This window comes from Hibiscus syriacus, unplaced genomic scaffold (assembly GCF_006381635.1).
Source record: "Hibiscus syriacus cultivar Baekdansim isolate YM2019G1 unplaced genomic scaffold, ASM638163v2 tig00117027_pilon, whole genome shotgun sequence".
NCBI classification, from domain to species: Eukaryota; Viridiplantae; Streptophyta; class Magnoliopsida; order Malvales; family Malvaceae; genus Hibiscus; species Hibiscus syriacus.
This window is the reverse complement of record NW_024063530.1, coordinates 552,992-567,781: the sequence shown is the minus strand read 5'-3', so window position 1 is coordinate 567,781 and position 14,790 is coordinate 552,992. Positions and strand designations below refer to the sequence as shown.

General features: G+C 36.0%; 2 protein-coding genes across 4 annotated transcripts; both read right to left on the bottom strand.

The window, feature by feature from the left end:
* Positions 1-293: 293 nt before the first annotated feature.
* LOC120196177 lies at positions 294-2,238 on the bottom strand. The gene is given in 5 exon segments (XM_039198047.1): positions 294-465; positions 1,996-2,072; positions 2,075-2,098; positions 2,101-2,113; positions 2,203-2,238. Coding segments are annotated over 5 exon segments (252 nt in total). The 5' UTR covers positions 2,224-2,238; the 3' UTR covers positions 294-348.
* Positions 2,239-3,169: 931 nt separating this feature from the next.
* Positions 3,170-5,394, bottom strand: LOC120196175 (signal peptidase complex subunit 3B-like). 3 transcript variants are annotated; one of them, XR_005523139.1, is made up of 8 exons: positions 5,306-5,394; positions 4,564-4,762; positions 4,387-4,434; positions 4,126-4,188; positions 3,809-3,862; positions 3,647-3,733; positions 3,313-3,529; positions 3,170-3,264 (listed from the first exon to the last, which is right to left on the bottom strand). XR_005523139.1 is itself a non-coding variant. In XM_039198044.1 (8 exons), exons 2-7 carry the CDS (start codon positions 4,687-4,689, stop codon positions 3,404-3,406), a joined length of 504 nt encoding a protein of 167 aa, XP_039053975.1. In that variant the 5' UTR covers positions 4,690-4,762; positions 5,306-5,394; the 3' UTR covers positions 3,170-3,337; positions 3,387-3,403. The 3 variants fall into 3 exon arrangements, 2 of the variants coding, with proteins under 2 accessions (XP_039053975.1, XP_039053976.1); XM_039198044.1 differs by having other exon boundaries at positions 3,170-3,337; positions 3,387-3,529; XM_039198045.1 differs by having other exon boundaries at positions 3,170-3,337; positions 3,387-3,529; positions 4,564-4,755; positions 5,306-5,393.
* Positions 5,395-14,790: the final 9,396 nt, after the last annotated feature.

The following is a 14,790-nucleotide window of genomic DNA, read 5'->3' as shown; positions in this document are numbered from 1 at the left end:
ACATAATATTTTTTGTTCTTTGGCACACATAAATGACAAACCATAAAATTATACCTAAATTTATAATGGTCTAAAATTTAATGGGTATTCAGTGGGCAAGTGGATGTGGGGCAGGTAAGGTCTCAAACCCATCACCCGCCCACTACCCGCGACGGGTACCACTTTCTAAATCCACACCCGCCCACTATCCACTAAAGTTATACTCATCCCCTTCCCAATTGGAGCGGGTACGGTGCGGAATCTACGAAATTATACCCGTTTGCCTTCCCTAGATACAGCTGAGCTACTATATGCAATGATATGCAGTAATAGACACATTAACAGTTGGCTCTAAATTACTCCAAATTTCTACCATCGACGTGAACTAATGGACTCAATTACTGGCACAAATATCTGGTATACAGCTTTGTTCCATAGAAGAGCAAACTCCGAGCGAGATTTCTTTCCAAATATCTTCTCCTTCATCTGTAAGAAAAATAAAGTAAACCAGAAATTTAATACCAAGCAATGCAAATGATGAAACAAAGTCTTACTTGTAAATGTCAAATCTACTTTGTATAGAAATTTTAGATAATAAGCGCTTGGGTACGTGTGTAATTCAATTTGTACCAAAAAAAAAGAAAAAGAAAAAAATCCCATTTCTTTCAAATTATTGTATTCCCATTTCCTATAATTCCACTTGAGATATATTCCAAAACCACATGGGTAAGTCTCATGCCTAGAACCTAAGGTTTTTTACTTTCTTCATTAGAGGTCATGTAGATAGCACAATTTTTTTATAAGAAAATTGGTGTTCAAAAGGGTGACATATTGTCGATGATATTTAATTGTATCAGTCACTAAAAAACAGCAACAAAAAGAAGAGGAAGCCTAAGGACTGTGGAAGTAACCAAAATGTCTCCAGCAATTGCATTCTCCTTCATATGAAACCATTAACTAGATTGTTCATAACATCTTAGATGAGACTACTGTGCTTTCTATTGTAAAGATACAACGCTGTAACACTAGAAATTTATGCAATTAGAACTGTTGATAACTATACCCAGACGGTTTAAGTTTGTTCATTTCTTATGCAAAGCTAGGGAATCAGATCAACAAATTCAATCATTAATTTTTAAACCATGGACAGATACTAAGAAGACTCTGATGTTCATATGTTAAAGAATGTGATAATATTGCCAAACTTCAAAAGGTGAAGAGTGTGATAATATGTCAAACTTCAGAAGGTGAAGAATGTGATAATATGCCCAACTTCAAAAGTTGAAGAATGTGATAATATGTTAAACTTCAAGTGTTAAAGGATGTGATAATATACCTCAATCTCTCTACATCTAAAACCCTAAAAAATTTATACCAGAACACAAGATTCTTGTCATCAACCTCAATTCTTAGGAAGAACAATATATAGAAGAAAGCTAAAAGAAGTTTATAAGAAATTCCGGAAATGAAGGGGGGGGGGGAGGTGGAGGGGGAAGCCATTTTCCTTGAATCTAGTTTTCTCATTACACATTTGATTTTTTATTTGCATTTTCCCTCCTTCCCTGAATCCAGTCAAATTCCAATCTTTAATCACTTGAACTACTGCACTAGGATTTCAGTATACTTTGCACCCACATTTAGTAAGACATAATTACTAGTTCTACAAAAACCATCTGCCATTAGCTTAAGCTATTATCGAGCCAGACATGATGGAGACAGGCATAACAGCAACTTGCAGTTGGAAAATAATTTCAATTGTTATGAATTCCTCAGAAGTTCCAAATATTTTTCAAATACAAAGCATTTTTTTCCTTTCATCAGAACCAGAATAAATTAGAAATAATGGCATCACAAAGTAATCAAGAAATCTATTCTTAAAACTATTTTACGAAAATAAACTCAAAATTTGATTTTTCTCTTTTAGTAATTATAAGAACTTCATCTGCTACTTTTTCAAGGGTTTCAGATGGAAAATTAAATAGAAAATTCAACGCTAGAAATAAAATAAAATAGGACCTGCGATTGGGCAGCGAGTTGAGATTGATGATCTGGAACCGATTCATAGATGCGTTTCCGTTGCTCAAATACCACGATCCTGTCAACGCGGTTCCGAGCGCGCACCAAGCAAACGCTCCTGCATTTTCATCAAATATCACAAATTAGAAAATATAAAAATAATTACGGAAGATATTAAGCCTTTTGTCATTTTCTTGGATTGGGAACCTGAGCGAGAACACTGATCATTGTGAGAAATTTGGCTTCGGAATTCAAATTCTGAGAAATTTAGCTGTACTTTCTTAATTCAACTTTTTTTTCCTTCTTAAAATGTCCAACACCATGAAATGTAAAGCCCAAATTTAAATTGACCGAGATCCATTAGGCTTTTTTCTCGGGGTAAAGACATGATGATGTGATGTACATGATCACAGCAGTATATGATCATCGAAATAGGCTCTGCATGATTTGTTTTTTAAAGGTGGTATCCATGTTTGAACTCTTTGTTTATCCTAATCACTTGTTGGAAAACCGATCTTGTATTCTTACAAAAACATCATTTGTTTCGAAGGCTAAGGATTCAGACAGGATCGTCGATTTCATCAATAGAACCTTACAGGCCAAACCAATGCTTGGTGCAAAACAAGTAGCGATTTGACATTGAAATGTGTGCATATTAGACCCAGACACCATCCATGAGAAACATCGTTGAAGAGCTTGAACAAATTAAAGAGACAAATTGGTGGTTTGCAATTTGAACCAGGCGAGGAGATTGGGGCTGTAACACTGGGGAGCGATCTCTTTAAATAAGCTCTTCCCAGCCATTTGTAGTAATCATTCTTTCATTGAGTTTATTGATTAGTAGCACCAATCTCATTATAGACAAATTGATCTTATGAAAGAAATTAAGCAAAACAAAGTCGTACATTTGATTTTTTTATTATTTTCTATTAGGAACTGTTTGAAACCTTCTTTCTCACTTGAAATTAAAGATTAATTTGATTCAGGGCTTTGAATTCAAAAGTTTGCCAAATCATAACCCATTCAATAGTTAAAAAGAATGTTATACTCACTAAAAATTATTGGTTCGAGTAACTGCGTTTGCAGGGTTGATGTGTGTTGTCAATTAATTAAGAAAGTTTTGAACAAATACTACCTTGTAATCATCCTAGACAAGTCCAAAAAAAAAATATAGCAAACCGAAAGCCTAAATGTGTTAAAAAAAAGTTGAGAAATACCCATTTCCTCATTTTTCTCAAATATAAAGTATTGAAGTGTCAATGTTCCAAACTTTCTAATTCAAACGACCTTTAATGTGCCAATCTAGAGAAGATTAAATCTCAAGTTCTATGATTCAGCTGAGCTATAATATCCCACACACTGAGACAGCTTAACTTAGAGTAACCTCAAAACATACGTCAAGTAAACCTCATCTATATTCCTCCGGAAAACTATAGCCAGTCAGGACAATTTTGTCTGCAAACATCTTTCCAGTCTTCGGCATGACATGCCAATGCAATGTCAAGTTGAATTTTTTGCCACGGAGATATTTTCCCTAGATAAGGAAAGATTAAAGAAAAATAAATAAAATTCTCAATTGCAGGAAAGCCCTAATAAACTTGTTTAGATCTATATGAATAACAAGCAAGCTACTTCGCCATTATGCACACACCTGATCAACAAAACGATACTTGTTTGAGGTGTGGATCCAAAACTTTGCATGCACTTTGGCAGGTATTATAGCATCCCAAAGAGACACCTATAAAATACCATGTGAAAAAATATTCAAGGAGCTAAAAGATTTTTGAGTAAGACAATGACATAAATGCCTTACCTGATTCAAGGAATTCTTTGGGGTGTCGTACTCAGCTGCTACAAATATGAAAAGCTGTTGATCAACAAGGAGATGATATTTGAAATCAGCTTCAAGACGATGAATGATTGTGAGAAAAGAAAAACTGACAGAAAAAGGGAGGCCTACAAATATCACCACCACATAAAATTGAAAGCATTTGAATACATCAGAATGAAATTCTCCCCGAAGTCCATTGTGAGAAGGATTATCTCATGCACTGATATATATACAATGGACGAAGCAAATGAGATGAAGTTCTAAAAATGTAAAACATAAATTTCGCAGAAGAAGAAAACCTGTTTTGTGTTCCATGTAAACAATGATTGCAAATCAGCCGATATATTCATCGTCAGGCTCACCTACAAAAGTCAAAAGCATTTACTTAGAACTACAGCAGAAAAATAAGAGAACACTAAACAAATGAATAGATTAAATGAAGGGGGCGTGGGAGAGGAAAATGATATCCCTTGGCAAGCAGTGACAATATCAAACACAATTTAGTTTGCGTCAAGAATCGGCATTACAAATGAAACATAAGGTAATGGAAACAATAATACCTCATCATTCGCCTGTGGCTGCTTCTGAAACCAATTTATGTTCATAACCTACGGTCACACCCAACGAAATAGAAATCAGAGATAAAAACACAAAAGAATCCAAAAGGGTCTACGAGAAAAAGAACAAATAATTGATATAAACACCTAGCCAAATATGCAAATGTGAGAAAGATAGACCTGGATTTCTGCAGAGGGAGAACGAGAGTTGAGGTTGTCCGAGAGAGATGCGATGGCACACATTATAGCCAGAATTGTCACGGAAAATGTTAGCAGACCATTTAATCTGTACCCGAAAGAATGCATGTTTTCCTCTCTTTTTTAACTTTGTTCAATCTACTGCTTCTCAGCTTTCAGTTAATTCCAGTTCCTCTGTTTACTAGAATTTAAGTATAATGAACCAAAAAAAGATAAATAAAATCTACCAAAACTTCCCTAGTAATACTACACATCCACGTATAATATTCCATGTTAATCCTTCATAAATCTACGTTAAGAAGGAAACAACATTCATCACCCAGGGAAAACAAAACCTTAAAATCAATCATACTGGGGTTTGAATTTGTGGTGTCAATCAAGAGCAACAGGATAAAACTTAAAAGAGTAAAATCACCTATAGTCGAGATCAACGAAAACGCCAAAGACAAACAAAAATAAGAAATATATATAAAATGAAAAGTAAAACAAAAAATTCTTTTAAAAAAAGAAAATGAGAAAATGTATACGATACAAAAACAACACCGAGATATATATACAAATTGGACAGTATTCAACGAAAATTAAAAAGGTTTTTTTGCAAGCAAAACAAAACTGAAATTGAGGAAATTAAATTAGATCACTGATTTAGAAATCTGAAAAATCATTGAAAACAAAAGAAAACAGTTCAATGAAAATCAAATAACAAAAGATAGGCAAATCTTACCCAAAGTGAAGGGAGAAGAAAGGGAAAATGCAGAGAAACCGGGAAGAAAATGAAGTGAAAGTGAAACGGGGTTTGGCAATGGGTTGTAGCTTTTCCTTTTACTTTTAGTGTAAACTACAAGATATGTCATTCAACTATTAATAATATTATAAATTAGTCACTAAATTTAGAAAAGGTACAAATGAGTCAAAATAAACTAACATTAAATTAAATAAATTTTTAATTTAGTTTTTCTATTATTTTTTATCGTTTATGTATTATCCCTTTATTTTTTAAAATTTTTAACAACTTTACTTTCATGACACATTTTTTTAATCTTTTGGTATATTTTTGATTTTTTTTGATCATTTTGACTATTTTTTTATTTAATTTTTTTAGAATTGTAATTTAACAACGCGTCGAATGATCAAAATAACGCTTATTTGTTATCATAATTATATTTCTTACTTAGGATTCTCATATTAGATTTGGATAATCGATTTACATTCAGTTATAGCTTTTTCACGAAGCTTGACTTTGATTTGCAGATTTCGACGATCTTTCAATAGTTTGATATCATGTTGTGGTTCGTTTGTTGATGTAATCACATCTATTTGTATATATCTTTTATTCTACTTTTTATGGAGGTTTTTTTAACTTTTTTATTGTATAGTAATTGTTTGATCTCAAGTCGTTGGTTTTTTACGTCAATGATTATATAACTATGTCTTAATTATGTGTTTAATTTATATTTCTGATTGTAAATTTAATTATGATTTTGGATATTTCCTCTTTTCAAATAAAATTAACGACTTTTATTTGTATAAAAAAAATTAGACGAAAATGCATTATATTCTATAATATAAGTATCCGAACAATACAGTCCAAATCCATAAAGCTTATTATATAAATCAGATTTAAGTCTAACAATTTTTCTCAAATCGGTAAGGTTTATTGTCTTTTTTTATAATTCAAATTAATATATGAACTTAGAAAAAAAATTGATATATGTGATTAAGAATGATAATTTTATTTGACCTGGATTAATTGTTTTTATTTGGAGATCGACGTAAATTAAGTTGTTTCTTTTAGATCGGGTCAAGATTAAATTTAGGTAAAATCATTTTCTTCTTGTTTGATATATTTATTAAAATATTTTTTTACGTTATGTTTTTTTAAAATAAATTGAATATTTTTTTACGTTATGTTTTTTTAAAATAAATTGAATATTTTTAGTTTTTGTAACGGAGATTATGATTAAGACATGTTTCTATTATATCGGGGTTAATTTATGTTTTCATTAACAACAACAACAACAACAAAATCTTATTCTCATATGTAATGGGGTAAGGGGGAGGTAGGGTAGTAGGCTGCCCCTAACGCATGGTTGAGAGCAGCTTCCGTGGAAGACCTCTGGCAGTCAGAAAATTAAAAATAAAGATAAAATACAATGCATGTATAAATAAATAAATAAATAAATACATATTTGAACAGTCTTCATATACAATCTTCATATGCGCTTCTGTAATGGGAAGTAATCCATGCTAATAAATCCCTGCATAATAATCTCTGTATATAGACATAAACGTAAGATCTGACTAAAATTAAAAAGAGAAAAATGAAGAGAATGATACTAAATTTAGTCTCGAGTTGGAGAGATTAAAAACTCATCCTACCCCACCTCGTTGAGTCGTTGTTATCCCTATATGTGATTACTTGAAATTTCAATAATCAATTAAATTATTAATATGATATTTTTTCATTATAGTATTGACATTACTAAGAGTTATATGTCATAATTTAATTAATTGCTTAAATATTAAAATAACATTCAATATCATTTTTTAAATTTAGATACTAAATTGATTTAAAATTTTTTTAACCAAAACAAAAGTGTCATCCTCTTTATTGCCAAAACCAAACAAAAAAATAAATAGTTCTTGGGAATCAAAATAATGTTGTACAGCTTTGGACCATAAAACTAAAAGATAATAAATACATGAAAGTAAAAATTGTGGCCAGTCATTCACATTCTCGGGGGGTGTTTTTCTTAAAAAAATCATCGGTGATCGATATATTTATCGATCTAATACCGTTCAGATTATATTTTTTGATCTAATACCTTTTGTAATAAGGCGCCCCTTGCATGGCGCTATACACTGATTTGGCGTCACGTGGGATAAGATGCCCCCCTGCGACGTGCCTTATGCTGATATGGATACACGTGTGTATAGCGAGGCCCTTGGGCCGCGCCTTACGCCACGTAGGATATAGCACGGGTCAAGGGCTGCGCCTGACCTTTATAATTATATATAGCGCGGTTCAGGAGCCACGCCTGACCTTTATAATTATATATAGTGTGGGACATGTACCGCATCTTGTATAATTGTTAAAACTTTTATCGGCTATAAATATCCTTCTCCCCCGAGTTAAGTTCCTCACATCTCTCATCTCAACTTATAAATTAATACAACAATTTCGTCAACGAGTCAATAATTCTGACAATTTTCTCATATTTTATTCAGAAGTTCGTGCGATTTTTCATTATAAGATAATTTTGTGATAAATTTTTATTATATTTATTGTTTATTATGACTATTTGAAAAAATATTATACTAATTGTTGTTAATTAATTTATGTGTTTGTAAAATTAGAAAGCGATAATATACGTCGATATAGTTTTGTGGTACATGTAATAATATACAATTATATTATTTAAATTATTTACGTTTATGTGTAAAAAATTTATTCTGTTATATTTTCATTCATATATTATTTATTTAATCAACATTGTTTCAGTTTTTTTTACAGATATAATATTGTCGCACTTTTAAAATCAAAGAATTACGCAACTTTCAGCTATTGTTTATTATGATGGTAAAATTCAAGAAGATGAAACTGACGTTGTTTTCGTATCAAATGAGCGTGTTAAAATATCATTTAAGAGAAACATAACTCTTGAGGAGCTGATAACGAAGATTTCGAGGAAGATTCATGTTGGAAGTAGTAGAAGAATGTCGTCGTTGCAGTACAAATTTCCAACATCATTGTTGCTATTAACTTATACAACGTTAGAACTTTTGAACAATGATGATGTTGAAATGATGGTTGAAGCTCAAAGTAATTATTCAGACGCCGATATTGAGATGTATGCAAATTTTATTCAAGTGCGTGTCGTTCGGAGTTAATCATTAAGCTCCCATTATGGGCTGACTGAACAAGTTGACAGCCCGACGACAGTAATGTGTAATGATTTTAATGCCATAATGGGGAGACATTCATCCACAACTCCTTATGATATGTACCGAGGAGGGTCAACGAACAATCCGTATGGCAACATCGCATCCAGTTCAAGGGGAGGACATTCATTTGCAAATCCGTTTGACCTTAATATGGAGATGCCATCGACACAACCATCTGTGCAATTTCCATTTGACACAATGGCTTCAAGCTCTAGGGGGAGGTATTCGACTGCGAGCTTTTTTGATCTCAATGTCGATATGCCTTTTAGTTCAAAGGGAAGGAGTGCAAGTAGTAGGTTATTCGACCTAAATATGGAGCGCATGGAGGAACCATCATCTCCACCAAAAGAACCGCTTCGTGAGCCTGGTGCGGATGATGCTGAGACTGGACTATTCATTCACCAAGAATCACCGCAATTCAACTCCGATGATGATGAAGTTCCAAGAAATGTGGAACAAACTGACCCTACTGAACACATGTATGAAGTTGATTATGGTGCAATGTAAGGGCCAGAATTTACGGATATGCCTCATCTCGGTTACTATGAATATTACTCATCAATAAATAATGGTGAGTTATCTTTAGGCATGGAGTTTTCAAGCAAAGAAGAAGCGGTGATGGCTATAAAAAATTATAATATCCGTAATTCTGTTCAGTCCATAGTCAACCGATCCACGACCGAAAAATATGTATTCTACTGTGCCCGATGCGAAAACGGATGCAATTGGATGGTTCGCGTATCGAAAAGGAAGAGGAAAAACAACATATGGGAACTAACAGTATACAACGATCCTCACACATGTTGTGCTGGAGGGGCCAACCAAGATCATCCCAACTTGGACTCTGAAGTGATATGCCAAGTCATCATGCCCATGGTAAAAGCAAGCTCTCATATAGTTGTTGTTGTGCTGATTTCAGCTATACAATCATAGTATGAGTACACTGTCTCCTATAAAAAAGCTTGGTTGGCAAAACAAAATGCCATTGTCAAACTTCATGGCGAATGGGATGCATCTTACAACGAACTTCTAGGCTGGTTTAGGTTGGTGCGGAGGTTGAATCCTGGGACAATTGTGGACTTCGAAACCTCTTATGCATACCATAATGATCTAGTTCTCCGCGATCAATGCCAATTCTACCGGGTTTTTTGGACTTACCCACAGTGCGTTAATGATGTCAAATACTGCAAGCCTGTGGTCCAGATCGACGAGACTTTCTTGTATGGAAAATACAAGCAAGTTTTATTATTGGCAGTTATCCAAGATGACAATCGCAACATTCTTCCAGTTGCTTTTGCTATTGTCGAAGGAGAAGATACAGATTCTTGGGCTTTTTTCCTCTGAAATTTACGTGCACGTGTTATCATGAGGGAAAACATCTGTGTCATTTCAGATCGCGGAGATGGGATCAAAGGAGCAATGGAGTCTTTGGGTCCAATGTGGCAACCACCCTTGGTCCAACATAGGTATTGTCTCCGACACATTGCTGCGAACTACCATGGATCAGATCCGTAACTCCTTATGATATGTACCGAGGTGGGTCAACGAACAATCCGTATGGCAACATCTCATCCAGTTCAAGGGGAAAACATTCATCTGCAAATCTGTTTGACCTTAATATGGAGAGGCCATCGACGCAACCATCTGTGCAGTTTCCATTTGACACGATGGCTTCAAGCTCTAGTGGGAGACATTCGACTGCGAGCTTTTTCGATCTCAATGTCGATATGCCTTTTAGTTCAAAGGGAAGGCGTGCAAGTAGTAGGTTATTCGACCTAAATGTGGAGCGCATGGAGGAACCATCATCTCCACCAAAAGAACCGCTTCGTGAGCCTGGTGCGGATGATGCTGAGACTGGACTATTCATTCACCAAGAATCACCGCAATTCAACTCCGATGATGATGAAGTTCCAAGAAATGTGGAACAAACTGACCTTCCTGCACACATGTATGAAGCTGATTATGGTGCAATGTAAGGGCTTGAATTTACGGATATGCCTCATCTCGGTGATTATGAATATTACTCATCAATAAATAATGGTGAGTTATCTTTAGGCATGGAGTTTTCAAGCAAAGAAGAAGCGGTGATGGCTATAAAAAATTACAATATCCGTAATTCTGTTCAGTCCATAGTCAACCGATCCACAACCGAAAAATATGTATTCTACTGTGCCCGATGCGAAAACGGATGCAATTGGATGGTTCCCGTATCGAAAAGGAAGAGGAAAAAAAACATATGGGAACTAACAGTATACAACGATCCTCACACATGTTGTGCTGGAGGGGCCAACCAAGATCATCCCAACTTGGACTCTGAAGTGATATGCCAAGCCATCATGCCCATGGTAAAAGCAAGCTCTCATATAGCTGTTGCTGTGTTGATTTCAGCTATACAATCATAGTATGAGTACACTGTCTCCTATAGAAAAGCTTGGTTGGCAAAACAAAATGCCATTGTCAAACTTCATGGCGAATGGGATGCATCTTACAACGAACTTCTAGGCTGATTTAGGTTGGTGCGGAGGTTGAACCCTGGGACAATTGTGGACTTCAAAACCTCTTATGCATATCATAATGATCTAGTTCTCCGCGATCAATTCCAATTCTACCGGGTTTTTTGGACTTACCCACAGTGCGTTAATGATGTCAAATACTGCAAGCCTGTGGTCCAGATCAACGAGACTTTCTTGTATGGAAAATACAAGCAAGTTTTATTATTGGCAGTTGTCCAAGATGACAATCGCAACATTCTTCCAGTTGCTTTTGCTCTTGTCGAAGGAGAATATACAGATTCTTGGGCTTTTTTCCTCCAAAATTTACGTGCACGTGTTATCACGAGGGAAAACATCTGTGTCATTTCAGATCGCAGAGATGGGATCAAAGGAGCAATGGAGTCTTTGGGTCCAATGTGGCAACCACCCTTGGTCCAACATAGGTATTGTCTCCGATACATTGCTGCGAACTACCATGGAAGATACAAGAAGAATGATGAGCGTCAATTAATTGTGCGCATGGGTAAGTGAAACTGATGTAGTTTGTTCTCTTTCAATCTTTTTAATTTTGCAAAGAAAGCAAGTTAGTAAATTATACATTTTTTGATCAGGTTATGAACTACTTCCTCGAATTTTTGAATCAATGCTTCAAGATTTGCGGGCGAAGAACGAGGAAGGATACAATTACATCAGCCTCATCGATAAAGAAATATGGACGAACGCATATGATGGTGGATATCGATATGGACACATGACGACCAACTTGGCAGAGGCAATCAATTCAACTTTAAAGGGTGCACGTCACTTACCAGTAGAGGCTTTGGTAAAGACTACATATTTTTGTTTGGGGGCGCTTTTTGCGAAGTTCGGGGGACAAGCTCAAACCTGGATACAAGCCGGTCATGTCTATCACCCTAGATCAGTTGCAGATCTACAGAAAAAAAATTCTGCATCAAATGGAATGTCTGTAACAAGCTTCTCTAGAAGGCATGAAATGTTTCGTGTCACAGAGTTACCGCAACCTCTTCAAGGGATTGAAGCTGTGTCGTTAAGAGTAAATCTAAGGGACAGAACATGCGACTGCGGGTTTTTTCAAGCTCTTAAGTATCCATGCTCTCATGTGATAGCAGCTTGCTCGCATACACGTCAAGACTATAACCATTTTGTGGATCCCGCATACCTACTATCTGAAGTTTTTAAGGTATACGAATTTGAGTTTCCCCCATAGGTAATGACAAAGACCCTGATGAGGTTCAAGATTGGCTTTCGATTGTACCAAATCTGAGTTTATTGAGGGAGCGTGGTCGTCCAAAATCCAATCGAATTCATTACGATATGGATATTCGAGAACGATTTAGACAAGACAGAAGATGTGGGCATTGTAGAAACCCAGGACACACTAGAAAAACATGTCCACTTCTGTTGCCATCAAATAACAATTGATGAGGAAATGATGTATTTGTTTATCAAATAATAATTCTTGTACTTTAATTTGCATTTACTTCAAGTTAATGTCATTCGATAATCGCTGATGAAGATTAAAAAAATGATACAATAATACGAGATTGGACGTTTCCGTTATATGTGATTATAATAAAAGAGATAATAAGTGACAAACTTAAGAAAGTTATCGAACAATTTGGTATTTCAAAATAATTTTAAATACAACAAACTTACAATAAGTATTAAATGGTAAATGATAACCAAATTACAATAACTGATATTAAACGGTAATAAACAAAATTAACTGAAATACATTAAAAAAAGTTAAACAAATTTAACAAAATAAAGTAAGTATTAAATGAGAAATAATAAAAAATTATAATTAAAAAGTCCAATAAACTAAATACAAATATAATAAAAAAAATCTATCGATGACTGCGACGCGAATGTGTTCCGTAGGGCGGTGGCTGTCGGCCTCGAGGAGGATTTCTTCATATCACTGGTTGTGACTCCTCGTTGTCATCATCATCACCATTATCATCGTCATCGTCGTCGTCGTCGTCTTGAGTAGGTACATTAGGTTGATGAGGAGCTGATGACGATGAAGCATCTCCATATAATAAGGACCCTGGAGGTGTATGACTGACTATCCCACGGACCTGCGAAAACTGGGAAAACTCATAAAACTCAGACATCGCTGAGTGTGAAAACTATACAGGAGGTGTCTATGTTGTGGCCATGGGTGATGAGGCTGAACCCGCCAAATATCCAGCATATGAACCCCAAGTCGGATCTACAAGCATAGACCCATAATAGCCTCCAGGAGAGGTTATCTGTGACGGTGGTGGCGTCGGGGTCATAAAAGCAGGTGAAGGCGGCGGCGACATCTGGTAATGGAAAGGCGGTTGTGGCATCATATATGGATGCGGTATGTAAGTCATTAGATACGATGACTGCTGTGAAGGTCCTACTGGTGTAGTTGAGGATGAACCGGAAGCACCTACTCTTCGTCCACGAGTCGGGGGACGATGGTGCTGTGTCGGTGAACGTCTCTGTCGATGTCGCAGAAAGGTCTGTCCTCGTGCATCCTCGGGAAGTAGAAACGGTTTCCCGTTACTGTTGAACCACTCGTAATAACCGTCAGCAACTATCAAGAGGTCAAGTAAAATGGGTTCTTTACGGGGAAGACGCCGATGTCGATCCTCCCACAACACGACCCACACATGATGCCTCACCAGCCAATCTGTATCTGTCTTGCCGCGTGTATCTGTGCTATGCAACTCGTCCATATTGCGAGGTGCTTCCGAAATTGGTTGAAAACAACCAAATTGCCGGAGCACGCGATCAGTGGAGTGTAACTCGACGGTCGCATAACAGATCAAGGGGACCGTCGCCATCCAAACATCTGATGGGCCCCTTAACTCAGGTGGGATCACCGCCCTCACATAATCAGTATAATATGACACTCATTCAAACTAAAACAAATATATATAATTTTTATCAAAATAATAATCTAATTATATAAATATAATCTAAAATCAATTTTTAAACATTAAAATTCATACATGTGTGCCAGCTTTCTGATCGATTAACACCCTATTTTTTCTAAATCATCATGTAGCTCCTGATGATTTTCCTATCAGTAGACCACCTATTCAAGAAAAATAATTTCTTATTCACTGTATAAAATTATTAAAATACAAAATCAGTTTTATAACTACCTCAGTAGTAGTGAAAATACGAATGAGTTCTTGACAACGGGATATAAAAAGGGCAATCGATACCATGCCCAAGACTGCAGCAGCAGGAGACATCTGCCGATAGCATTACGCCTGTAGTCAATGGCTCGACGCATATCCATGTACAGGCAAGCCAAAACTGTCGAGCCCCAACTGAGTGATCCGACCAGATAAAAGTCGCCAAGATGTTGCAACCACATACAATGAACTTGGTTACGCGATTTGTCCGGTATCAGCAACCCTGCTATCAGCTGCAGTATGCATGCCCGTGCATACAATTTGACTTCATTGTCAGACGCGTCCTCGTTCAACTCCCGAAAATTGGCATCTAACCAATTTAACGGTATTCGTCCACCGTTAAAATTTTTCGGGACACGTCCTAGACTAACCCGACACAAAGTAGTCCAAGAACCAGAAGTTATCCCTAATATCACACCTCCATCCACCGGAAGCCCCAGGTGCATAGAAACATTCTCAAACGTGATCGTGCACTCTCTGCACGGAAGATGGAATGTGTGGGTCTCCGGCCTCCACCGCTCTACTAAGGCAGAAATAAGGTCTGGGTTCTATCTTACAGTGACCCTGATATC